The 26,027-nt window shown below is 38.2% G+C and overlaps 2 protein-coding genes across 3 annotated transcripts; both read left to right on the top strand.

The window, feature by feature from the left end:
* Positions 1–6,662: 6,662 nt before the first annotated feature.
* Positions 6,663–9,622, top strand: LOC135627280 (protein BUNDLE SHEATH DEFECTIVE 2, chloroplastic-like). The gene is made up of 5 exons (XM_065133314.1): positions 6,663–6,896; positions 6,966–6,995; positions 7,065–7,134; positions 8,309–8,405; positions 9,399–9,622. Exons 1-5 carry the CDS (start codon positions 6,735–6,737, stop codon positions 9,484–9,486), a joined length of 447 nt encoding a protein of 148 aa, XP_064989386.1. The 5' UTR covers positions 6,663–6,734; the 3' UTR covers positions 9,487–9,622.
* A 1,070-nt stretch (positions 9,623–10,692) lies between these two features.
* Positions 10,693–15,855, top strand: LOC135627521 (uncharacterized). Of its 2 annotated transcripts, XM_065133650.1 has the most exons (10): positions 10,694–10,928; positions 11,600–11,736; positions 11,824–11,997; positions 12,276–12,512; positions 12,598–12,698; positions 12,767–12,839; positions 13,119–13,187; positions 13,301–13,408; positions 15,011–15,136; positions 15,592–15,855. In XM_065133650.1, exons 1-10 carry the CDS (start codon positions 10,772–10,774, stop codon positions 15,784–15,786), a joined length of 1,377 nt encoding a protein of 458 aa, XP_064989722.1. In that variant the 5' UTR covers positions 10,694–10,771; the 3' UTR covers positions 15,787–15,855. The 2 variants fall into 2 exon arrangements, with proteins under 2 accessions (XP_064989723.1, XP_064989722.1); XM_065133651.1 differs by lacking the exon at positions 13,119–13,187 and having other exon boundaries at positions 10,693–10,928.
* The last annotated feature ends 10,172 nt before the right edge of the window (positions 15,856–26,027 follow it).

Here is a 26,027-nt window from a genome sequence, read left to right as displayed (position 1 = left end):
GAGCAGGCTTGGAGTTTTGAGGAGTGTCGTTGCAGCATTACTGTGTGGATCACCGCTAGAGAAGAGGATGCTTGACCTCCTTCACCCCCTTCTAGAGATCCGTAAGGAAACAGGGATATATGAACTCCCTATGTAACACAATCTATTATATACGCAGTTTGTTTCGTGGATTTTTGCGCACCAATCTTCGCACGATGACGAGCATCTTTTTGAAAAATTGGAGATTTTATTTTCTTGTTCTTCCACTACACATGTTATGTCACCCCCAAGATTTTCCAACAAACCCAACGTTTGATTTCTCTTGCTTCAATCAATTTGTCTCTCTTTGATCAAAGCTAGTCCTGCATCACTCAAAACGGAGATTAGATCATAAATTAATCAATTAATTTCATCATCAAAATTCAAGATTCAACAATTGACCCATGCACTCCCTACGGTATGAACTAGCTTATTCGAGGTGTTGAATGTTGGATTTTGATGATGAAATTAATTGATAAATTATTGATCTAATTCATTTGTTGAGATAAGTGTTGTAGGATTAACAATAACAATAAATAAGGTATAAAGAAGATGTTGGGCCGAAGTCAAAGATCGAATGATACATCGAAGATTCGGACGATGTGTCAGAAGCTTGCCAAGAGTTCATCGGGAGCTAACTGAGAGTTCGTCAAGAGTTTACTAAGAATTCATCGGGAGTTCACCAAAAGCTTGCCAAGAGTTCACTAGAAGTTCGTCGAGATTTCATCGGAAGAATAATTGACATACTGGACAAAGATTGCTTAGTTAATACCTTAATTGTCATAGTTAGAACTTAGATTGAGTTAGGATTGGGAGGTAATCTCACTAACTTAATTAAAGGCTAACTAGGCCTAAAATAAGGCTAAGTTGGGCTGGATAAATGGCCCACTCGACCACTTGGAGCCATACTAAGTGGTGGCCCCACCCAAGGTGGGCGGTGGAACTGCTTGGGGCTCAGCCTCCCAAGTAGTTTGGACGGTGGTACCACCCAGACTGGGCGATGGTACCGTCAACAATTAATGTTGCCAAGCAGTGGTACCACCATAGCCCGGTCTTCGAGCTTTGTCAAGTGGTCATATCGCCCAGACTAGGTGATGGAACCGACCAGTGTCAGTCTGTAGGTGGTGGTACCGCTAGTATCCGGAGACCCGGGATGAGACACTTTTTGGCTCCATTTTTGAAGCCATTGGGGCCTATAAATACCCCACTCTTTTCTGCATGAAAGAATAACAAAGTATGAATAAAATCTTGAAGTGTTGAGGTATGAAAGTATTGTAAAAGTGCCAAGTATCCTCCTCCTCCCTTTCTAAGTCTTGTGATCATTCTAATGAGGTATGCCCTTTGTAAGGGTTGTCTCCTAAACCCAAAAAAGGAGAAAGTGTTGTAAGAAGGTGGTTAGTCTTTGCCTATTAAAGAAAAACCATTAGTGAACGTAGGTCACAACGATCGAACAACTATAAATGTGGTGTGTTCTTTTCTTATTATTTACTTTCATTACTTAACTACACTCTACATTGTTCATTTACTTCAAGTCGATATCATCTCGATACGATTTTTTCGTTATATTTTTACTAACTCGGAAAGATTTTGAATAGCAACGGTAATTTTTATCACTGTACTAGTTCACTCACCCCACTCTTACTAGCGTATTAATCTTAACACAAGTTCCTATAACACTGTCGATCCTTATTGTCTTGTGCAGATCGGAGCTAACGAGGTACAACCGATAGAGCGTCACCCATCATCTCAGTACTTTTCTGCGTCGGATGAGAGTTTGAGCTATCTTCCACGCTGATTCCATGGTGACTATCAATTGACAACATGTGCTAGGAATATTCCCTACCACTTTTAACTCTCGAAAGTGAGATCAGTTTGTTCTAGATTTGAAATCTTAAGAAAATCTCTAAATTAGAAGCTATCAAATACTGCTTTTTTGCAAACTGTTCCTCTACAAAAGAATATACTTATGTCTGCATGCCAAGGATCCAGATCTTAAAGTAGCAACCCTCTTGCTAGGATGATAGAGAAGGAAAAGTAGTCTCCATCTTACTATTTACTATTGACAACCACTATAATTTTATTAAAAATAATAAAATATTATATTATTATCTATAATCTCATTAACATCGATTTTACTATTTTATTTTTTTCTCACAATCTTTGCTGCCGTTATTTTCAACAACGCTATCTCAATCATACTTCGTTGACACTCCTTTGGCATGCTCCTTATTATCTCATGCTTTATTGATAACTTATCTCATCGTTTTTTTATTATCTTATATTTCATTGACCCTCCCTCTCTATGTTTTTATTGTCATGTGTTTCGTCGATGCTTCTTTATTTTCCTATATTTTATGTTGCCTTATACTTTATCAACACTCCTCCTTTGGCGTCGACTTTGCTTGTTATGAATGTTATCACCATCGATCTCCTCCGACACCAATTATCCCTCCTTCCACACTTTGATATCTTCGACTACAACAGAAGCATATGATATTTACATTTATTTGTAAAGGAATAGTTTAAACATATTATGTTATAAATTATTCAAATTAAAAAGAAAAAAAATTTCTTTTCAAAAGATTTATTTGAAAAGATGGTTTCTTTTGTAGTTATTTTGATAGTTATTTTTCAAAGGTTGTATCTTTTAAGAAACTATAAATAGGTATTTGAGAGTAAATAATATAAACATCTCTTTCATACTCTTCTTCTTTACTCTTCAAGTGATTAAATTAGATATTCTCTAATTACTCTTTGAAGATTGTTTATTATTTGCTCAATACAGATCTTCTAAAGGCTTGTTATATTCACTAAAACTATTTGCATCAAACCCATAGCAGTCTTATTGAGAAGAGGGTGCAAATATCGTTTTTAGGAAAATGTTTATACATGTTTCAAGCCTAAATATATTTCCTATAGTATTTTTGATCTTGTATTTGTTATTTGTTTCTGTAGTGTTTTCATCCTCTTCTTTATCGTATTTTTCCAATAATCTAAAAATGATATTTTGTGAGTTTATACAAATTCACCATGGAGGCTATAAATACCATCAAATTATTGAATTAAGATTTTATTCGTTTTGATCGTTTTGATGAAACGAATTTTACCCATTGGCAAGATAAGATGAAGTTCATGTTGGCTGCTTTGAAGATCTTCTATGTGCTTGATTCTAATCTTCGACCAATTCCTGATTCAACCGACGATGACACCGATGAAGTCAAGGCTGAACAAAAGAAAAGAAATGAAGATGAAGTCATATGTAGAGTACACATTCTCAATGCTCTTTTGGACCGGCTTTATGATCTTTATATGGTAGAACCATCTGCAAAAGCAATTTGGAATGTTTTGGAATTCAAGTATTATGCCGAGGAAGAAGGTACAAAGAAATTTTTAATTTCTAAATATTTTGATTACAAGTTTATGGATGACAAGCCAATCTTGGCACAACTGCATGAGTTGCAAGTCATTGTTAATCAATCGAAGGCTGAAAAAATTGAACTTCCTGAACCTTTTCAAGTAGGGGCTGTAATAGCCAAGTTGCCTTCATCTTGGAAAGGGTATAGAAAGAAGATTTTGTATGACTCTAAGGATATATCACTTTGGAGCAAATTAAAAAACATCTTCGAATCGAGGATGAGAGACAAGAGTGAGAACTCTTTTGGCAATATAAAAGCAAATGTTGTGAATCAGCCTAAAAATTTCAACAAAAGCAAACAAAACAAGAAGAATCATTTTGGCCCCAAAAGGGATCAAAGAAAATTTAAGAAGCCAAAGAGTAGAGGATGTTTTGTTTGTGGAAAACCTGATCATTTTGCTAGGGATTACAGATTTAAAAAGGGCCAGAAACCAGAAGTCAACTCCATTGAGGGATATGATAATATAATCACTATGATGAGCGAAGTGAATGCCATATTTGGCAAGGTTTATGATTGGTGGTATGATATTTGTACTATCATCTATGTTTGCTATGATAAGATACTCTTCAAAACTTACAAAGAAGTTACAGAAGGGCAAGAGATTTAAATGAGGAATGAAGTTTGTTCTAAGGTGATTGGCAAGGGAAATGTGGAACTCACTTTCACTTCGAGTAAGAAAGTCACTCTTATTAATATTCTTCATATACCATATATGAGTAGAAATTTAGTGAGTGGGAATCTCCTTGGCAAACCTAAATTAAATTTATATTTGAATCCGGGAAGTTAATTTTATCTCGTAATGGAACTTTTGTTGGAAAAGGCTATTTCGCTGAGGGAATGGTCAAATTATCTATTGTTGACAATGATTCTAAATTTAATAAAGATATTGCTTCTATTTCTATTATTGATTCTTATTCATTATGGCATAATAGATTAGCACATATTGGAACTAGCACCATTAGATGAATGGTTAAGTGTGGCTTAATAAATTATTATTTTGATTATCTTAATAAATATGAAATTTGTATTAAATCAAAGATGATGAAGAAACCCTTCAAAAGTATTGAAAGATATACTAATTTGTTAGATTTATTATATTCTGATATATGTGAATTAAATGACATATTAATAAGAGGAGGTAATAGATATTTTATTACTTTTATAGATAATATGTCTAGATTCACATATGTATACTTATTGAAACATAAAAAAGATACTTTTAATGCTTTCAAGGCATATAAAGCATAAGTTGAAAATCAATTAGGGAAGAAAATTAAAGTTTTAAGAAGTGACAGAGGAGGAGAATACTTTCCTCATGAATTTAACTTGTTTTATGAACAACATAGTATAATTAATGAATGTTCAGCACCTAGAACACTTGAGCAAAATGGATTAGCAGAAAGAAATAATAGAACTTATCTAGAGATGATTAATGCTATATTATTACATGCTAAATTATCTTATAATTTGTGGGGAGAACCTTTATTGGCTGCATGTCATATTTTAAATAGAATTTCCTTTAAAAAGAATAAGATCTCTTCATATGAGTTATGGAAATGAAGCCAACCTAACATTGGTTATTTTAAAGTGTGGAGTGTCTTGCATATTGTAAGAATAATGATACTCAAAGGATAAAGTTGGGACCTAGAGGAATCAAATGTGCATTTATAGGCTATGCCTTAAATAAAAAAGCTTATAGACTTCTTAATTTGAAGTCTAATATTATAATAGAATCTCGAGACGTGGAGTTCTTTGAACATTTAATAACTTCAAGTAATAATATTCATCCTTCAACTAGTGAAGAGTCACTAATGGAGACATCTCAAAAGGTTGGTGAGCAACCTAATATTCCTTTGATTGGACATCAATCAAGTTCACAAAAGGTTGGAGAGCAATCTCATAAACTAAGGAGAAGCACTCGTGTATGAAAAGCAAAAATAATTTCTCTTGTTTTGTAAGTGGAAGATGATCCATTCACCAAACCTCTTATAAGAGAAGTTGTAAGATCAACATCAAAATGGATGGGGCTAAAACTCCTTAAATAAAAGATCCACCAATGATAGCAACCTTACTCAACATTATGAAATGAGTAATGAAGAATTCAAAGGGTAAGAACAAGTCATTGACATATAGAATGGTTTAGCATTTTGAAATATTTAACGAGTCTCATCTAAAGATGTTAAAGTGCTGGTTGTCACCGAATGAGAGTTGAGTTAATTATACTCTTAATGAAGTTCAGTCAAGTTAGGACAAGTATCTCAAAGAGTGACAAAGATACTATAAGAACTTCACCTATATAAACTTAGAAGTGGTGCCACTTCGGTTGAGAGTTGGAGTTTTCTCTTATAAAAGTTCATGAACTTGGATGAGCCCAAGGCCATATCAGGGCTGAGCGAGATTTTATGAGGAATACAAGGATGCTGTATTTATATGTGTGATATCACTAGTGTTGTCATTAGGAATAATAAATTTAAAGCTTAACTTCACTTTATAATGCTTACACTAAGGTAATATTCAAATCGAAAGATATATTACTTTATTCATAAATATTATTTAATCGCTTGGAGAAAATTTTAAATTTGAACAAGTGAGGGATTGTTATAAAATTATTCAAATTAAAAAGAAAAAAAAATTCTTTTCAAAAGATTTATTTGAAAAGGTGGTTTCTTTTGTAGTTATTTTGGTAGTTATTTTTCAAAGGTTATGTCTTTTGAGAAAAATAATCTATAAATAGGTATTTGAGGGTAGATAATGTAGACATCTCTTTCACACTCTTCTTCTTTACTCTACAAGTGATTGAATTAGATATTCTTTAATTCTTCTTTTAAGATTCTTTATTATTTACTCAATGCAGATGTTCTAAAGGCTTATCATATCTACTAAAACTATTTGTATCAAACCCATAGGAATCTTATTGAGAAGATAATACAAATATTATTTTTAGGAAAGTGTTTATACACGTTTCAAGCCTAAATATATTTTCTATAGTATTCTTGATCTTGTGTTTGTTATTTATTTCCACAGTGTTTTTATCTTTTTTTTCATATTTTTCAACATATTAAAAGATTTTAAAATAAAATTATAAATAGTAAAAGTTGTAAATAATAATCCAAAATATCCCAATCATATTACCTTTTTACCCAATACACGAGAAACAACAAAAGGGTATATCGGTCAATTTAAATCTCCTGTGGTAAACGAAGTAAATACAAGGACAATCCGCCTCATCTTATTTCCGCCGCCGAAACCCCCAGCCGATTCCCACCACCCCTTCTCCTTGCGTCATCCTCCTCCATTGTCATGGCGAGCATCGTGTGCTTCGCCACCATCGTGGGCTCCGTCGACTCACCCCACCGGAAGCCTTCTGGTTCCTGTTCTAATATTTCTCTCAAGTCCAATCTCCTCTTCCCAAACCCCATCTCCCGTGGTGTCAACCCTAGCTTTCAATCTCTCAAGGCTAAGGTGAGTGCTGTTTGAGCTCCTCTGGATTGATCTTTCGCTGCTTCTTCATTGAAGTTTCTTCCTGAGCAGGCTACAGAGAGTGATTCTAATAAGGCTAAGGTGAGTGCTGTTTGAGCTCCTTTGGATTGATCTTTCGCTGCTGCTTCATTCAAGCTTCTTCCTGGGCAGGCTACAGAGAGTGATTCTAATAAGGCCACGAAACTGAAAAGCCTCATATGTGCTGATTGTGAGGGGAATGGTGAGTGATTGACCCTGGGTTTCCTGACTTTTCTTGATCTTGGATGTGTTATTTATGTCAAGAAGCTCTTTTTCATTCATCTGTAGGTGAAAAAAGTGAAGATGGCAGCTTTATCTTTTCTGTTGCTGTTTTTTTCCTATTCTTTCAACCGCAGTTGTCTAACTTTACGACGCAGAGCATGTTAGATTTTGACGTAATGCAAGCATTATAAGCTATTATAAGTAGCAAAATATATTGAATTGCTATTAGAAGCTATTTCTTGTAGTTTATCATTCAATGTAACTTGATCTTGTCTTTGCGACTTGTGCAGAAGAAATTAACATGGTATACAAATTCAGATTTTTATTGTTAGATCTCTTAGGAGCTCTAATTAACTACATATCCATTGACACTTTGGTTGTTTTGTGCTTGATATTCCATTTCATTTTGATTTAAAAAACAATGGTTTTCAGACTGATTTTTCTTGGTGGATTCTTGTTTGGTTCATTGATTATGAACATGATGGAAGAAGTTCCAATTCACGTATATGTTTATGACAGCTGCAATCTTGTTCACGTTTTTTTTTTCTTTATTTTCTTTTTCATGTCATTTTTACCCCTACACAGTTTTAGAATGGTTACACGATCAGTGCTTTAGATGAATTTTCTTTAGTAGTTTCAGATTCATATGCATAGGGAAGGAAGGAATCAAAAGATTTCATTGTGACGATAATCATCTAATAAAGTTACAACAAGAGAAAGAGGAACATAAAATGATCCTTAAATCTCTGGTATTGAAGAATTCATGTTGTCCATAGTATTTAACTGGCTATTATTAAAGTGCTGTAATTTTTGCAACTCCTGATATAATCTGTCAAGTACACGAACAAACTACAAACAATTACTTCACTAAAGATATCACTCTGTTAAAAAGGGCCTTAGTGTTATTTGGTACATATTGAATCTTTGGATGCTAAATGCTAACTGCTTAAAATAGGCCAGCCAATTGGCTGGCTAATTTTGCTTGAACAGCTGCTTGTGATGTTTTTTGGGAAGTCTACCTTCCGATTTGGCTTTTTTGGTTCGCTGTGACACGAACATGCTGGGTTGTATTCGTTTTGCTTAGCTTATCAATATAGTTTTTTCTCTTTCTTTTGGAAAAAAATGCAAACTGCTTATACCATATCTGATAACAGGTGCAAAATTGTGCACACAATGCAAAGGCACTGGTGTGAATTCTGTCGATCACTTCAATGGGCAATTTAAAGCTGGAGCACTGTGTTGGCTTTGCAGGTAGGTGGTTGATCGAATAAATGCAGCACTTCCTCTATCAGGCACATCGATAATATTCTCTTACACACATGGGTAGTACATTGATCTGATGAAAGACAAATTTCAAGAGCATTAGACAATAGATTAGTCATATGATTAGATTGGTTGTGCTTGCTATTTTGTACTTTAGTCTGTGAGTTTAGCAGATGAAAAATATGAAAAAGAGTGAATGAACTGTAATTGTGATTTACTTTGATGTTTGGAGATAGAGGAAACATTTTTATTGCCTATGATCATTTTGGAAAAGTGAAATTAAAACAAATTCCAGTTGTGTGCAGATCTTGAGGTGACCTTCATATGAAAAGGATTGTAAACAGAAAATCAACCTAATATAGAGTGCCAAACGGACTCTCCTGGGGTGAAAAATTATCTGATCTGACCTAATGCAGTGGTATACCTTTTCTTGAGAATCAATTTTTGGCATTGCCTTTGGTCTTGAAAGGCATTCTTTTTCTTAGGCTTATGTATATATTACATACCCTTGATAGGATCAACCTGATGCAGTGGTATGCTTTTTCCTTAAAATCAATTTCTTGGTCACCTTGGGTCTTGATAGAATCTTTTGGCTTGTGTTTTTTGGTTGGCTCATGGATAGGAGATGTCTTGATCACAAGTTAAAGTTGAACCTGGTTCACGACTGAATCATAGGTGGGAGCATTGGCGATCAACTTGGCATCTGCGCTGACATTACCAATACGACACTAAGCATCAACCTTACCTTACCTGTCTTTGACCTTTCCTGTGCATTGTCTTTGTAGTTATCTGAATGTTTGGTCTTAGGGTACAGTTGCTAGGCGCTTCAGTCTTGTAACCCATATCTCATTTTACTACTTCAGAATAAACCGAACAGGGCTGCACCTCATTTTGCTAACTTTTTAGAGTAGTGAATTCTGTTTTGAGAGTGAAAATTATTGGATCTTACACTGCTGATGCTTATATCCTTCATCTTTGCAGAGGTAAGAAGGACATCTTATGTGGAAACTGCAATGGCGCTGGTTTTATAGGTGGCTTTATGAGCACGTTGGATGACACCTGTACGTAGCTTATTAAGATGTTCAATGGTCATGTTGTGATTCCTCGTGGAAATCGATGCTTCACTTGTTGAACTTCTGGCCCAGTTTTCCTGAAACTTCTGTAAAAGAGTTTGAATTTTAAGTTTATTCAGGTTTCCCAAGCAATTCTTGAATTCATATAAATGCTGCTATAATAATTGCCAATGCGGTTAATTATATATTAGTTATTTTTAGTTTCAAGAGTTATATTAAGATTTTTATAATTATAAAAATAAAATATTTAATTTCGTTTCTTTCATATCGTCGAATCTGTTGATGAAAATATTATAGGGTTTATTATTAGCATGTGTAGCATTTTTATCAAAAAAAATAAAATTAAATATTTTACTTTCGTAAATATAAGAATCCTATTGTAACAAATAATTTGTAATTAGTCTTGAATCAATGTAGCTTGTTACAAAGATTTTATTCATTTTTTGAGATCCCAAGATTTTTTGATTGTTTTGAATAGCTTCGGCTTTGAATTAATCATAAGATTTGTATCTTTATAATTGTGCAAAACGAAGTAATTCGCTAAGAGTATTGTTGAGTTGATATCTGATTCAAATCATAATCAAATACACATTCTATATTTTGTTATATTTTGATATCAAGTGCTACAAATTTTGAAGACGAAAACAAACATACGGTGAACTAATATTACTAATATCCACTGAAAAATTGTGAGCATTATAGATAAACTTTATATCCTAAGGAAGAAAACATTCTAACATGTTCTATCGCAACTAATCTTGATTATTTTAGATATGATTCTATCTTGTGAATTCGTATCAATTTTAGATCACAAATTGCATATAGAGATAGCAACATACTAGAAAAAGAAAATCTAATGTTCATCATTTATGGACATAAGAATTGACATGTCCGCATGCATTGTCCATGGTCCATGGGGCATCACACGTGCGAAGAAATGAAGCGGCGGCGACTTTGGATGGCGAAGTCATGCATGTATTACTACCATAAAAGGAGCATATAATCATGTAAAGTCGATTAATCCATGATAATAAACCTCGTAATGCAACGCCCATCTTTAGTATAAACTACGTAAGTGTTTCCGTCACATTGAACGATGCGAACAGTACGTGTCAGCTCGGCCGCTCTCGGTGACGTAACTGATGATCTCATCGCTAGCTCGTCGATCGAGGGCTGGTATAACTGACGCGCGCCGTGGCGTTACGTGGAACGGCTGGGCCCTTCCTCTCTCTGAGGCGCCACCGAAACCACCTTCCTTCGCCACATCTCTACACGACGGTGATGGCCCTCGCCGCCGCCGATCGGGAGCACCAGATCGCTGGGGATTGGTACTCCGTCCCGGATCTCAGCCTCCGTGACCATCGCTTCACCGTCCCACTCGATTACGCCGCCCCTTCCGGCCCTACTATCACCGTCTTTGCCCGTGAGGTTGTCGCCGGTAACGTGTCCTTCTTAGAATAATAGGGTTTTATGAAATGGCTGTGTGGTACTCCACTGCCTTAAACAGAATCTGTCTTTTCTCTCCTCTATCTCTGCATCTACAGCATTAGCAGAAATTAGTAGAAGGGTAACGCGTCGTTGCAAAATGCTCTCCAATATGTTTTTCTTGATCGCCAGTTGGTTCGCTTTCTAGATGTGTGACAGTCCACTGCCTTCTGGAGAATCCATCTACACTCTGCTTTCTCTGAATTAGTGGAAAAGCAAAGGGTGTAGTGATTATTGCTATTTGAATTTCTGAATCATATGCAAATGGAATTCTTGTTGAACGCTTTCTAGCCATCGAAAGAACGAATCAGGAGTTGGATCGACTACAGGATTAAATTTAGAATAACTGATCACTTGATGCGGTGCGTGTTTAGGAGAAGATTTGGTTGAATTATTGATGAAGTCATTTCGTGGACGGTTTAGCTTCTGAATTGGCTTCAGTGCAAGAAGCATGCCAATTTAAGGTGCTGTTGTGGGGCTTCCACCCGAAGCCTTGTTAACACGTCACTTTCAAGCACCATAGGAGCGATCAATCACTCCTGTGCTACTTAGGAGCGAGCATTTACTAGTCCCTATTCTAAGATGTTCCATCGTCTGTAACTCATATCTCCATTTATTTTGTAGCTGGGAAGGAAGAGCAACAACTGCCCTACATACTGTTCCTACAAGGTGGACCTGGATTTGAAAGCCCTAGGCCTACTGAGGCTAGTGGATGGCTGAAGAGAGCATGTGAAGAATATAGAGTTGTTTTCCTTGATCAGGCATGATCTAGGGTTTCAAAGAATTTCAATCTTTTATTTTTTTATAATTTCACTTCATATTTCTCAGATTTTACCTCTCCTTGTCAGAGAGGAACAGGTTTATCGACTCCCTTAACAGTGTCATCTCTTTTGCAAATCACATCTTCAGCAAAGTTGGTTGAGTACTTGCAATATTTTCGAGCAGATAATATAGTAAAAGATGCTGAGTTTATTCGCACACATCTTGTACCGAATTCTGGAACCTGGATGGTGTTAGGGCAAGTATAAATTCTGCCATGAATGTTTTCTAGAGTTATTGAATGCTTCATGTGCCAAATATATATTACACCATGATTCTCGGACCTGCCATTCTGATTGTCATGTTTATTCAAAGATGATTGTGTGAAATTTTATAACCTGAGATATTGGCAATGTTAAATCTATTACATTTCTTGGCCTATCATATAGAACTATCTAGTTTTTCAGCTTCTGATGATTTTATATGTGAAATGAATACTTTGATAAAGCTCAGTTACTTTGCATGTCTTTTACTGGTGTAGAGCTTCGGTGGCTTTTGTGCAGTTACCTATTTGAGTTTTGCTCCAGAAGGCCTCAAATCTGTTCTTTTAACTGGTGGGCTTCCACCAATTGGAAAGGGTTGCACTGCAGATGTTGTATACAAAGCCTGTTTTGAGCAGGTTGTGCATCAAAATGAGAAGTACTTTAAGCGGTTCCCTCAGGATGTTAAAGTAATTTGTGATCTTGTGACTTATCTGGCCAAAGCTGAAGGTGGAGGGGTTAGTTGTTTTCTTATAATTGCAATCTTTTTAATATTATAGTAATGCTTTAACTAGAGCATATAAGGTTTCTATATCCGATTAGGTGCCTCTTCCATCTGGAGGTATTTTAACCCCGAAAGGGTTGCAAACTCTTGGCCTTGCTGGCTTAGGCTCTAGTGGTGGTTTTGAACGTCTGCATTACATGTAAGAAACCATTTCATTTTTAATATCTGTTAGCATTTGCAGCTTGGTCTGACATATTTTTACTACAGGTTTGAGATGGTCTGGGATCCTGAACTAGTTCCGGGCACGGGGAAGCGCATAAGTTATTATTTTTTGAAGGCTGTAAATATCATTCTTTGCCCTTTTTCCCATCTTTGCATTTTTTTTATATTGTTAATCTATTTGAACATGTGCACAGTCTTCTTTGAACTATTTTTTATTGTACGTGAACACTTAAATGGATGAAAGCTATGAAGGAAAACAAAACTCTGATGCTTCCATGGTTCATGGATCCTCGTGTTGTATTCAGTTGTGCATGTTTCTGGTTTAATCATTTCCCACTTCAGAATTAAATGAAAGAGTCCTCAATTTACAATAGTTGACTTAATATCCTTCTGGCAGTTTGAGAGCTGGTTAGATTTTGATACAAACCCACTCTATGCTCTTTTGCATGAATCAATCTTCTGCCAGGTAACCAAATGTTTACCTCCAACTAAAAACTTCCTTTCGTTAACCAGATGTTGTAACTTAATACATGTTCTTGTAATTTGTTTTTTTGTTGCTTATTCCTCTTTCTGATGTAGGGCGCTCCATCACAATGGTCTGCTCAAAAAATAAGGGGCAAATATGAGAGCATTTTTGATCCAGTCGGAGCTGCAAAAGAAGGTCGTCCTGTGTTTTTTACTGGAGAGGTAAGTGTTGATCATAGAAAGGTTAGGCATCTTTTGAAAATTCATGATTCATCTGAATCTTTGTTAGCAGAAGTATCACTCATGGAGTCAAGTTTCTTTGAAGTAGAGATAATACATATGTGGATTGGCTTGACTTGTGAAACCCAAACCCATAAATGCATTTAAGTGTTGTGCAACAAAGAAATATTGATTAAGTTAAAGTACAAAAAGATATATATTTTCCTTGTCAATATATTTGTGGGTATTTTATTGTGCTCAATTTTACCTTGATCCATATTTTTATCAAGATCCTGCTTGATGCATAACCTCAGAGTTGTAGCAAGCTAATTGAACTGAAGGCATTGCACATGAAGGCCAAAGCATTTTATCTTTCAAGTAGTTTTAGGTCAGGCTATTGAAGCTAGGTGGATGAAAATTATTGGATGGGCCTAAATGATGTATTTCTTAGTAAAAGGGACTAGCTAATGAGAGTTTAACCTAACATTTTTGTTCATAGACTTATTGCTGGTAATACGTTATTGCATCAAGTAAATGTCCCTAGATATTTGTTGAAAAGATCTACAGAACAACTCAGTCTTAATAGCGACCGTCCAATTTGTGATTGTTTCAATTGCTCATTTCAACCATGGTCACCCAATAACGAGTAAGATTAAGATTGATTTATAAGAGTCTAATGAGTATACTACTATCAATTTTAGCTTAAACATTTTGACCAATAATCTCGACCAAACGTGGTTGATAAGCCAGTTAACCTATCAAGCTTGGGTCATGACATTTGATATCAGAACTGACCTAGTGTTTAGGCATGGTGAGGGGGCTCGAGTAAGAAAGTGCTATCCATCGATGGAGTTAGAAAACTCATCACGGCGTGGAGCAATCACTAGGCTATGCTTCACAAGCACCATGCCAGAGTTTGATCTGGGCTATGTTGGGTTTTAATGAGGACGTCAAGCCCTTGAGTGAGAGAAATTATAATACTCCGATTAGTTCTACATCAAAAGTGAGCAAGATTAAGCCAGTCACTGAGTTTGTAATTCCACCTCTTACAGGCTCTACCTGCTTTGATTGCACTGAAGTCCTTGATCGGAAAGCCTAGTCATTAGCTATTTCATCATGTCTTGAGAAATAATTTAATCAAAGGATATAGCTTGCAGATACAACATGTGTACATGTATCTTTCCAATTACAGGGTTTTAAACCTCAACTACATATACAGTGAACTACTAAGAGATTGTGACTTTAGCAAATTGAGGAATGAACAAAAAATTTCTTGTACCAATTAAGAGTTGTTATATTTGATGTATAAATTATATTGAAGAAAAATAACAATTCACTGGCTCTTTGCTAAATAGATAAGAGTTAATTGTGCATCTGTTTGTTATACATTTGCCTTTCTAAGTAACATGTTCTTTTGAGAACCTTTGGACCTTTTTGATGCTATTTGAGCAAGCTTCCTGTAGCTTGCTAAGTTACTAACATCATTGCGAAGCTTGTCAGGGTTTCCCAGAAATATTTTTACACAAAGAAAGTCATTAGTCATATAGTATGGTTATATCTTTGTTTTTGCTAAATCTTAATATTTTCTTTGGGTTTTCCACACAGATGATATTTCCATGGATGTTTGAGGAGATCCATGCTTTAGAACATTTTAAGGAAGCTGCTCATTTGTTGGCTGAGAAGAAGGATTGGCCACCATTGTACGACATTAGTAGATTAAACAACAATAAGGTCTGATACTTTGACATGCTTTTTCCGTAGATCTTTCATTGATTGTTTATTGTTTTATTTAGGAGCAATTACTATTCTCTGAGAGAGCAAAGTTCCTACTTTATGGACATCGAGAATAATCATAGACAGATAGATGAGCTTAAACAGTATCTTCTATTGGCTTTTGACGTTCATAGACACAGACATGCGTGAACCTTAGTTTGTTTTGCTGGGAGCAATAATCTTTATTTCAGACTTCAGATAGTATAGTTCTTTTTGCTTTACTGTGTCAGAAAGCATTGTATGTGATATTAACTTGTAATGGACAGGGATATATACATTGAACTAAAACAGAACCATCCATGCATATGTACTTGCACATGCTTTTGATGATCATAATTGTACACTTCGAATCTCTTTCCTACTAGTTTTTTTGTCCTTATTGCTGTTGCGACCAAAATTCATACCTCATGCAGGTTCCTGTTGCTGCTGCTGTTTATTATGAAGACATGTACGTCAACTTCAAACTGGCAATGGAAACAGCTTCTGAGATTGCAGGGATCAGGCTGTGGGTGACAAATGAATATATGCACTCCGGACTCCGTGATAGCGGCTGTCAAGTCTTTGAGCAGTTGATGGGTATGCTGCAAGGCAAGAAACCTTGGTTTTGATTTCTAATTGAAGCAAAATGATGTGACTCTTCCCACTGATTATTATTATACTTTTTATCAGCTTCAGTTTATTTGGATCAGAAAAGCTGGACTACCCCCTAATTATTTTTTTTTTAATTTTATTTTGGCATATAAGCACAACAACATTTTAAATCCTTTTTAGGTTTTCTTATATTGTCCTATTTGATCATAAGCATCATTGCAACACTTGTTGATAGGTATTAATTGTGCAATGAGATGACATTTAATTCTTTGAGCTGTCATGGAATCTTCTCTTACTCTAGTTTTGCTTTCTTTACCTCTTTTTAAATGTTGAGTTACATCTGAAAGATGCAGAAAATGTTAAATTTGGAGAAAGATATTTGTGCAAAGTTAGATGCCCATAGAAGGTGGGATGAATGACACACGAGTTCGAATTACATTCAAGAAGGTTACAGTTGTTAGTGTTGCATAAACCAAATGTGTAGAGGGAACAGTTGACTGATATATTTTCTTAGACCAGTAGAGTTAATTTTTTTGGTGGGATGGGTTGTTCAAACTCATATTTCTAATATCCACAACTGACCAACTTAATCTAACAGTCATTCTTTTCCACAAAAAAAAGAGCCGTCTAACTCCAAATTCCTATTGCACGGCACTCTATGTTCGTCAGGGAGTCCAGAGTGCATATATTCATTTGAGAGCCTGCATGCAGGGATGGCATGTCATGTTTATCCATCGCAGGTTAGGTCCTTTTAGCTTAAGGTGTTTGTTAATTGGGTTTTGATACTTGAATATATAGTCTGATTTGTTATGGAGTTGGGAGTACTTTATCCATTGTGATTCCCTATCGACTAGATATTAATTGGATTTTGAGATGGGATATCAGATGGGTACCAAAATCGGGTTCGAGTTCTTGGCATAGTTGATCCCATTTTCGATATAGCTTACAGCAACCTTTTCGCACTGCAATGATTGATGGTGAAGCGATGTCAGAGCAGGATAGGCAGCAAGACAGACGGGGAAAGGAACGTGATAATATGCTATAATGATTTATAACGGGTTGGTCATCATTTGGTTTCGATAAATTCTAATCACATACTTTGATATGATGGTCGAGGAAAATAACGGTACCACAAAGGACGTGTAAATTATTTTGGTGAGGATCGATAAGACCCAAATTCGACTTGGATAATGACAATAAATTTTTTAATGTAGAAGCTTAAGATGAATTGATCCTTTTGAGATTACTAGTTCCCAAATTTATTTTTTTTTTCTTGCTAACGTACTAATTTCATTATTTTCAATAAAATAAAATAAATATTAACCATTTCTCACAGAATGGATTGAAAAAAAAAATGCTAGAAACATAGTAAAATTGTTTTCCAATGTGATAAGAGATATTATCGATTAATCATCCAACACTTCATCGTAAAGAGAAAAGAGGAAGCTTGACGAGAAAGACTATCACAACAAGCTTCCTTCTTACCAAAATATGACCAGAAAGATAATTATAAGCTTTCTTTTCCTCATTTATCATCAGAAAGATAATTGCACATTTCCTTCTTGTCATTTATGAGTAAGTATAAAAGTTGGCTTTAAGAAGAGAAAAAAAATGATTGGAAATTATTCACACATGTACTCATACACCTCGGGTTATTAACTTGGGTGTCGAAGGGATTGGGTTGAGAAACCTCTCTCGATCTTCATGCAGGTGATACCTTAAAAGCTCTTTGTTTTCACCTCAGAGACATCTCGGATAACCCTTCACATACGGATCCGGACCATATTGAGCTAACCAAGATGTCAACGATATTTTTCCATAATATTTTGGTGCTACAAGAGAGACCCGATATCACAGGAACATTTGTCTACCAACCCTCTCAACAAATGCTTGAGCGAGGAAACCCTATCCCCAACCAACAATACTTTCACTCAAGGGGGTAGTAGGTAACCTTTCCATACGTGGATGCATCCATCTCGATGCAAACGTCGACATGATACTAGCACCCATTCAACGATCGGAGGGTGACCTCGAGTCACCTACTCGTCCCCGATGAAGTGTTCCTAAATCATACCCAACAGGTGCATATGCTAATGGGTATGATGCAAGTTGTTGCTTTGCTCTTGCCCCCACTCGACGCACTACCAATATCTTAAGAGCACCCGAGGCCCATCAAACCATCGGTCGAGCAAGTACCTCGTTCCCCAACTATGGAATTCAACAGATTGCCACACTGTCACTCTGTTACATTTGAATCCCAAACCCAATCGACATATTCGATAAATGATTCTCTAAGGATCTAGCTATGACAAATGGACTAGTACTTAGAAGAAATGTAATGAGACGTCCAATAATCTAAAAGGGAATGATCGACCAACCCCATCTCGAGTCAATTGTTGTTCACCAAAGACATTCAGGAGGAGCCAATCCCAACTAGCTTCTATCTCTCGTCATTGGAAGCTTTTGACGGTAATACCAACCCACCAGAGTACATCACTACTTTTCATGCTCAAATGTTGTTATGCGATACTTTGGACGCCCTGATGTATCATATCTTCCCAACTCCTCTAAGAGGCTCGACATAAGATTGGTACACCCGTCTGAAGCCGCTCTCTATCAATTCCCTTGTTTAGCTCATTGAGGAGTTTGAGCTTCATTTCCTTGGGAATATATACCTAAAGTCATTAGCGATAATGTTTCTTGGACTTAAGGGGAAGAGGAGACGCTCTCGAGCTTCATCGCTCAATTCACCAATAAGATCTAAGACGTGCAAGATGTTCATCCATCACTTATAATATAGACTTTTATAATGAGACTCAAGTTTTCTTGTCTTTTTTAGTTGTTGGTAGAGAGACCACTAGCGATGATACCCGAAGTACTCCAATGAGCCAATCAATACATCGTTGTCGAGGTAATTGTCTCGGGTAAACGTGAAAAGACATGCAAATGAGGATTGACATCAGAGAGCTAAGAGGCAACCTAAGTCATGCTAGTATTACCTTACAGTGGTCTCCATACTAAAAAAGGCATGATTCAAGGCATTGCTTATGGATCCCCAAAGTTTTGCTAAGTCCTTCTCGCACCCGGAACCGGTGGAATCACTAATCAAGGTACCCTTGGATAAAGCCCATCCCGATTAAGTTGTCAAAGTTGGGGTGATAGTTCCCAAGGTGAAATAAGTGCAACTCATCAATTTCCTTAGGGAGAATGATAAGATGTTTGCATGGTCACCAAGAGATATGCTGGGAATCAACCCAGATGTAGTCCAACATTACTTAAACATTTCTCTCGAGGTATGACCAGTGAAACAAAAGCCTCATAAATTTGCCCTTGACCACCAGCAAACAATCAACAATAAGGTAGATAAGCTGTTAGTAGTAGAATTTATTACCGAGGTGCAATACCCTTAGTGGCTCGCCAATGTCATACTCATTAAAAAGTCTAGTGGGAATTGGACGATATATGTTGATTATACTGATCTGAACAAGGCATGTCTGAAGGATAGTTATCCTCTTCCTCATATTGATCAGTTGGTTGATGCTATCTCAGGTCATGAGCTCATCACCTTTATGGATATATTCTCAGGATACAACCAAATAAGGATATCATCAAGGGATCGGGAATATACTTCCTTTATCACCAATTGAGGCATGTATCATTACCGAGTCATGTCATTCAGGTTGAAAAATGCATGCACGATGTACCAAAGGATGGTGAACAAGATGTTCAAGTACTAGATCAAAAGAAACATCAAAGTATATGTAGATAATATGATAGTCAAAAGCAAAATGGTTGACTCATACTTTGCAAACTTAGTCGTGATGCTTCAAGTTCTAAAGAAGTTCAATATGCACCTCAATTTAACCAAGTGCACTTTAGGAGCCAACTAAAGTTTCTCGGATTCAATGTACATCAAAGGGGAATATATATGAACCCTGAGAAAGTGCAAGCTAGGCACCTTCCTATTCAAGGAATGGAGATTCATGTCTCTAAAGGATCACAATCACAAGGCTGTAGAGTGTTAAAAAGAGGGATGAGGTGAAGTGATAGGAGGTTCGGGTCATACCCCGAGAAGCTAAGCTAAGACCCACATTAATCAGTCAATCCTCATCCATCTTCCGGATGGCCTCAGAGAAAGAGATTATATCCCTAAATCGAAACACTTGACCTATCTCCTCATCTGATAACAAAAGGGGGTGTCATCCATGCAATATATCGATTAAGCGAGATCAAACCCCTACTCTCGACTCAAAACTACGAAAAGAAGTGCTCCTTCCAACCCTTGTGGTTGGAAGGGCACCATTAACTTTAAAGCCCCCACAAGTGGTCAAGCAATAGCCACTTTTTTCCTTGCATAATAAAAAACAAGTCGTAAAATATTTATGAGTCAAAGTAATGTTGATACACCAACATTCTCCAATAAGCACTATTAGATAATGTCACAAGTTGGGCATTAATATGATAAGGTGATCGCTAGTAGGTGTCCTACAAGCTAATCACGTGAGTTATGGCACATGTGATGCGATACATACTCTTTTTACTTATTATTATTAATTGATATTTTCTCACTTTATATTGTCTACTGTATATATTATGATGTCCATGATCTGTGTAATGAGAATCGAATCGTGATAAGATCATGATAATAAGACTGATTCGCATTTAAACATATACCCTAAATAATCATAGTCATAGGTTACTCAAGAGGGACATCGAGATAACCGAATAGACTAGTGTGTTGTATACTTGTTCATATGATGGAGGCTGTTGGTCTCATAGTTGCTTGATCTATTCACGGAATACTAGATGGTTAATGATACCTCATTGTCAGACAATGATTCTGTTGTCCTAGTTGTATATTTGGTCCTTAGACTTGAGACATCATAGATGTCCCATATGCTAGTCATAGGTGCCCAGCAAGCCAATCACGTGAGTGATGGCACGTGTGACTTGATACAGAATCTTTTTGCTTATTATATTTTGGCGTATATCACTTTATAACTATTGCATAAATGCATACATATATTGTGATGTCCTTGGATTTGTGCAATGGGAATCGGATCGTGATGAGATCACGATAATGAGATCGATCCACCTTTAAACACATATCCTAAATAATCCCGGTCATAGGTTACTCGAGAGGGACATCGTGATAACCGGATAGACCGGTGTGCTGTATACCCGTCCATATGATGGATGTAGCTGGTCTCATAGCTGCTCATGTAGGGACACTAGGGATACAATACAGGTGCTCATTGGAGAATGAGTTCACTGATTGATCCGCTTACGGAATGCTGGATGGTTGATGATGCCTTATTGTCAAACAGCGATTCCGTAGTCCTAGTGGTGTATCTGGTCCTTAGACTTGAGACACCAAGGATGTCCTGTATGAGTGCTCCACTCTTTGATACCAGACTTATAGGTTTAGCTATCCCAGATCTAGTACAGCTGGTCATTGGGAGTGGTAGTCGACTTTACGAGGGCTATTGAGTGTCGATAGAGGATCATCCACTCTCGGCGTCATGAGAGGAATATCCTATGTGTTCTTGCTCAGACAAATCCCTGGCCAGGGTCATTCGGGTTGAGAGAGAAAGAGTTCTCCGGGAGAATCCGATTAGAGCGAGACTCGAGTAGAAACCGTATGGGTCTGACAACACCATGCTCAATATACGATCTCTGGGATATTAGATGGATGAGGGACTATAGGTACATGGTAACTGAGGACAGATAGGTCCAATGGATTGGATTCCCCTGTATCGTCTGGGGACTACGGCGTAGTGGCCTAGTACTTCCGTAGTCGATGAGTCAAGTGAATTATTACAGAGATAATAATTCACTGAGTTAGAAGGAGTTCTGACAGGTATGACTCACGGCCAGCTCGATATTGGGCCTAGAGGGTCACACACATATGGTAGGCATTGCGATGAGTAGAGGTTCGGATATGAGATATCCGACGGAACCCTTGTCTTATTGGATGCAGATCCAATACCCACTAGGGGAGGACCCATTAGGGTTTGACAGGGGACCTCTATAAATATGAGGGATTCAGAGCCTCATAGGCTAGAGCCTTTGTTTGCCTTTCCTATTATCCTCTTCCTCTCCACCTCAGATCAGGCCTGGAGTTTTGAGGAGCGTCGTCGCAACCCTGCTGTGTGGATCACCGCTAGAGAGGAGAGGAGGACGCTTGACTTCCTTTACCCTCTCCCAAGGATCTGCAAGGAAACAAGGATATACGATCTCCCTAGGTAACACAATTTACTCTATATCGCGGATTTTTGCGCACCAATCTTCGCACGACGACGAACATCTTTTTGGGATTCGGGGATTTTGTTTTCTTATTCTTCCGCTGCGCATGTGATGTCGCCTCCATGATTTCCCAACAGTGGTATCAGAGCCAGGTTGTTCGTGCGAATGATTGGTTTTGAACTGCGTGTGTTGTGTTTAGGAAGAATTTTGATGCAAAAGCGAGAAAGGGCAGCAACAGTTGCTGCCCTCGATCTGCGTGCGTGAAGCGCAGCCGAAGGCGGGCAGCATAGGGGCTGCGTCTGCAGCAGCCGGCCGGCGGCCTGCTTGCAGCAGGCTTGCTGCCGGCGGGGCTGGCAGCCCACGGGCAGAGGCGCCGTAGGGCAGCGGCGTGAGCCGCCGCAAGGAAGCAGCGCTTGCCACCGCAGGGCAGCGGTGCCTGCCGTCGCTGCTCCCGCGGGCGAAAGCCCCCCCCCCCCCCCACAGGGGCGGCCGCCCGGCAGGACAGCACCCCCTGCGGAGGCAGCGGCGCCCGAAGGGGGCGCCCACCCGCAGCGGCAGCGCCGCCAGCCGGCGTGCCGCCTGCAGGCGAGGGCAGTGCCCTCATTCGCCGCACAGGCCGCCGCCGGCAAGGTGGCGGCGGCGGCACCAGCATAGGGGAAAGGGCATTAGGGTTGTCTGGGCAAAAGACAGTTTTGCCCCTCGGAATTTGAGAAATTCCAGTTTCTGTCTTTTGTCTAAATTACGAAAATACCCCTATAAATTTAAAAATTCCCTACATGTCCCTGATTTCAGAAAATATTAATTAATTAAAAGGTTTAGTTGATTATTATTTTTATTATTATCTAGTAGTCCTACATGATGATGATTATTTATACATGTGATGTATAATATGTGGACGGATGATCATGGACCGTGTGATGTGTGTACTTGTGATTATTATTATTGAGGTCTGCGAGCCTCTATTATATTTATCGTTTATTGTCGGGCCTGCGTGCCTATGATTAAGTTGTAATCACATGAGGAGACGTAGCGAGAGCGTGGATGCGATAGCGGGACCCACGAGACGGATGATCGCGATCAATGAAGATGCATCAAGATGTCGACGGAACCGACGAGGACGAGATAGACGATCACAGGGCATGGAGATGTACCGTTGCACACATAGATCTTGATGTGAGTGATTAGGCCTACTGGCTCGGGCCTAATCACATTAGGTTGTGGTCCATGATCATCTGGTGTGATTGCTTATACACATACTAGATATGTATATATATTTGCATGCGATGTAGATATATATTAAATATGTATATGTGTGACATGTCATATTAGGAGACGAAATCTTAGAAACATCTCTCGATAATATTAAGTCGGTAAACGTGAGGCAATTAGATTGACCCACGTGGCCTTCCATCGTTATGAGTAGGAACCGATTCCCGGTGTAGGTTGAGTTGGTTGAGTCCCTCGAGACTCACCTATATCGCGATTCGCTATCTTGCTTACGACATAAAGATGTCACCGGTGACCTGAGGGCATGGTATACTTGGTCGAGTCCCTCGAGGGTATATCATCAAATCAGACTCATCTTGTAACGAAGGTGTTGACTTAACCGAGCATCATAGTTGGTCGAGTCCCTCGAGGCCATGGTGATTCGGAGGCCGAACAGGACGAGAATCACAAGGAGTTGTGATCGGTAAGAGTTGCCTACCTTTCAGGCTTAGTATGATTGGTCGAGTCTCTCGAGGTTACACTAAGACGCTGATTGGATCCTGATCCCCACTAGAAGTCTGCCGGAGACTTCCGTTTCACGTGCTGAGGGTGTCGCGTGTCTCGTTAGTAAAATAGTGGGAGCATATTAAGATAGAAGTCCATATCTTGATAGTTTATTTCTTACAAAATCTGTATGTTATTCATTTCTGCTGCATCTTTATTTTCAGAAAATGTCGCTTTTAAATCCCTTACATGGCATACTTGATGTCAACCGCCTCACTGGTCCAAATTATACAGATTGGCTCCGTAACTTGAGAATTGTTCTCACAGCGGAGAAAATCGTGTACGTCCTTGATTCAGTGATGCCTAAGCCCGAAGAAGGGGCAAACGAGGATGAGATCGCTCGCTACGTGAAGTACATTGATGACTCCACTCTTGCTTAGTGCTATATGTTGGGCTCTATGACTCCTGAGTTATAGAGACAACATGAAAAGATGGATGCCAGATCCATTCTCCTACATGTCCGCAAATTGTTTGAGGAACAGGGAAGGACTCAGCGATATGAGATATCTAAGAGCCTCTTCCGCGCTAGGATGACTGAGGGGACACCGGTTCAGAACCATGTCCTAAAGATGATTGAGTGGATAGAGAAACTCACAGGTCTAGGAATGGTCCTAGAGGATAACTTGTGTATAGATATTATGCTTCAGTCCCTACCAGATTCCTTTTCACAGTTCATAATGAATTTTAATATGAACAAGCTTGAGGTGACTCTCCCAGAGCTCCTCAATATGTTGAGGGAGGCAGAGAGTACTATTAAGAATGAGAAGCCAGTTCTCTACACTGGTGAGACCAAAAAGAAAAGGAAAGCAGAAAGGTCCCTTAAGAAGGGAAAGGGCAAGGGTAAACCAAGCAATGGTTGCTAAGAAAGACCCAGCAAAGGACAAAGGCCAGTGCTTCCACTGTGATAAGGATGGGCACTGGAAGAGGAACTGCAAAGAGTACCTTGTAGAAAGGGCGAAACAAGAAGCTTGGTGAAGCTTCAATTACATTCATGATCAATCTCCAATTATTAGATTTTTGTGATAGTGCATTGGTATTGGATACCAATATTGCTTATCACATCTACAATTTATTGTAAATTCTAGCAAAGCTAAGGGGAGATTGACGAGAGGAATATTGCATAAAGGTTTGTTTATGCAAGACACTACTCCACATATCATGAATGTAAGTGTCTAAGAGGAAACGAGATAAGGTGAACAGTGCATACCTGTGGCATTGTAGGCTAGGTCACATCCATGAAAGAAGGATTCAAAAGTTACTAAATGATGGATATCTAGATCCATTTGATTACGTGTCATATGCAACTTGTGAATCTTGCATTCGTGGAAAATTGACCAACTCTCCATTTAGTGGAACTGGAGAGAGAGCCACTGAGTTGTTTGAACTCATACATAGTGATGTATGTGGACCCATGTCAACTCATGCCATTGGAGGTTACTCCTACTTCATTACAATTACTGATGATTTCTCAAGGTATGGATATGTGTACTTAATGAAGTATAAGTCCGAGGCCTTTGAGAAATTAAGAGAGTATAATAATGAGGTGGAGAACCAGACTGGAAAGAGTATCAAAAACTCTTCGATCAGATCGAGGAGGTGAGTACTTAAGTACAGAGTTTACTTAGTTCCTCAAGGACCATGGGATATTATCCCAATGGACACCTCCTTATACACCTCAGCTCAATGGTGTCTTTGGAAGGAGGAATTGTACGCTATTAGATATGGTACGGTCCATGATGAGTTTCGCTGACCTACCCATCTTATTCTAGGGATATGCCCTAGAGACCGCAGCTTACCTTCTGAACAGAGTTCCAACTAAGTCGGTAGTATCTACACCATATGAGATATGGAAAGGGAAGAAGTCTGATCTTAAGGTTGTTAAGATTTGGGGTTGCCCTGCCCACATTAAAAGACACAACCCCGATAAGTTAGAATCAAGGACAGAGCGATGCAAATTTGTGGGACACCCCAAGGAAACTTGTGGGTATTATTTCTATCATCTCGAGGACCAAAAGGTCTTTGTAGCTAAGAGAGCAGTGTTCCTTGAGAAGGAACACATTCTTGGCGGAGACAGTGGGAGAATGATAGAGTTGAGCGAGGTTGGAGAACCAAGCTCAAGCACCACTCTATAGCCCGAGTCTGTTCAGGTACCTAATACACAAGTTTCAACTTTATGCAGGTCTGATAGAGTATCCCATCCTCCTGAGAGATATGTGGGACATATTAGAGGAGAGGATGTTGA

This window comes from Musa acuminata, chromosome BXJ2-11 (assembly GCF_036884655.1).
Source record: "Musa acuminata AAA Group cultivar baxijiao chromosome BXJ2-11, Cavendish_Baxijiao_AAA, whole genome shotgun sequence".
Lineage (NCBI taxonomy): Eukaryota > Viridiplantae > Streptophyta > Magnoliopsida > Zingiberales > Musaceae > Musa > Musa acuminata.
Note: the sequence above shows the minus strand (reverse complement) of the source record. Positions and strands in the feature narration are given on the sequence as shown.

Bases quoted from the DNA above. Each gene is read 5' to 3' on its own strand.
- LOC135627280 (XM_065133314.1), top strand. From the start codon at position 6,735: ATGGCGAGCATCGTGTGCTTCGCCACCATCGTGGGCTCCGTCGACTCA. The intron at 6,897-6,965 runs GTGAGTGCTGTT...CTTCCTGAGCAG, and splicing joins TTCAATCTCTCAAGGCTAAG to GCTACAGAGAGTGATTCTAA. The intron at 8,406-9,398 runs GTAGGTGGTTGA...TCATCTTTGCAG, and splicing joins GCACTGTGTTGGCTTTGCAG to AGGTAAGAAGGACATCTTAT.
- LOC135627521 (XM_065133650.1), top strand. From the start codon at position 10,772: ATGGCCCTCGCCGCCGCCGATCGGGAGCACCAGATCGCTGGGGATTGG. The intron at 12,513-12,597 runs GTTAGTTGTTTT...ATATCCGATTAG, and splicing joins CCAAAGCTGAAGGTGGAGGG to GTGCCTCTTCCATCTGGAGG. The intron at 13,409-15,010 runs GTAAGTGTTGAT...TTTTCCACACAG, and splicing joins CTGTGTTTTTTACTGGAGAG to ATGATATTTCCATGGATGTT.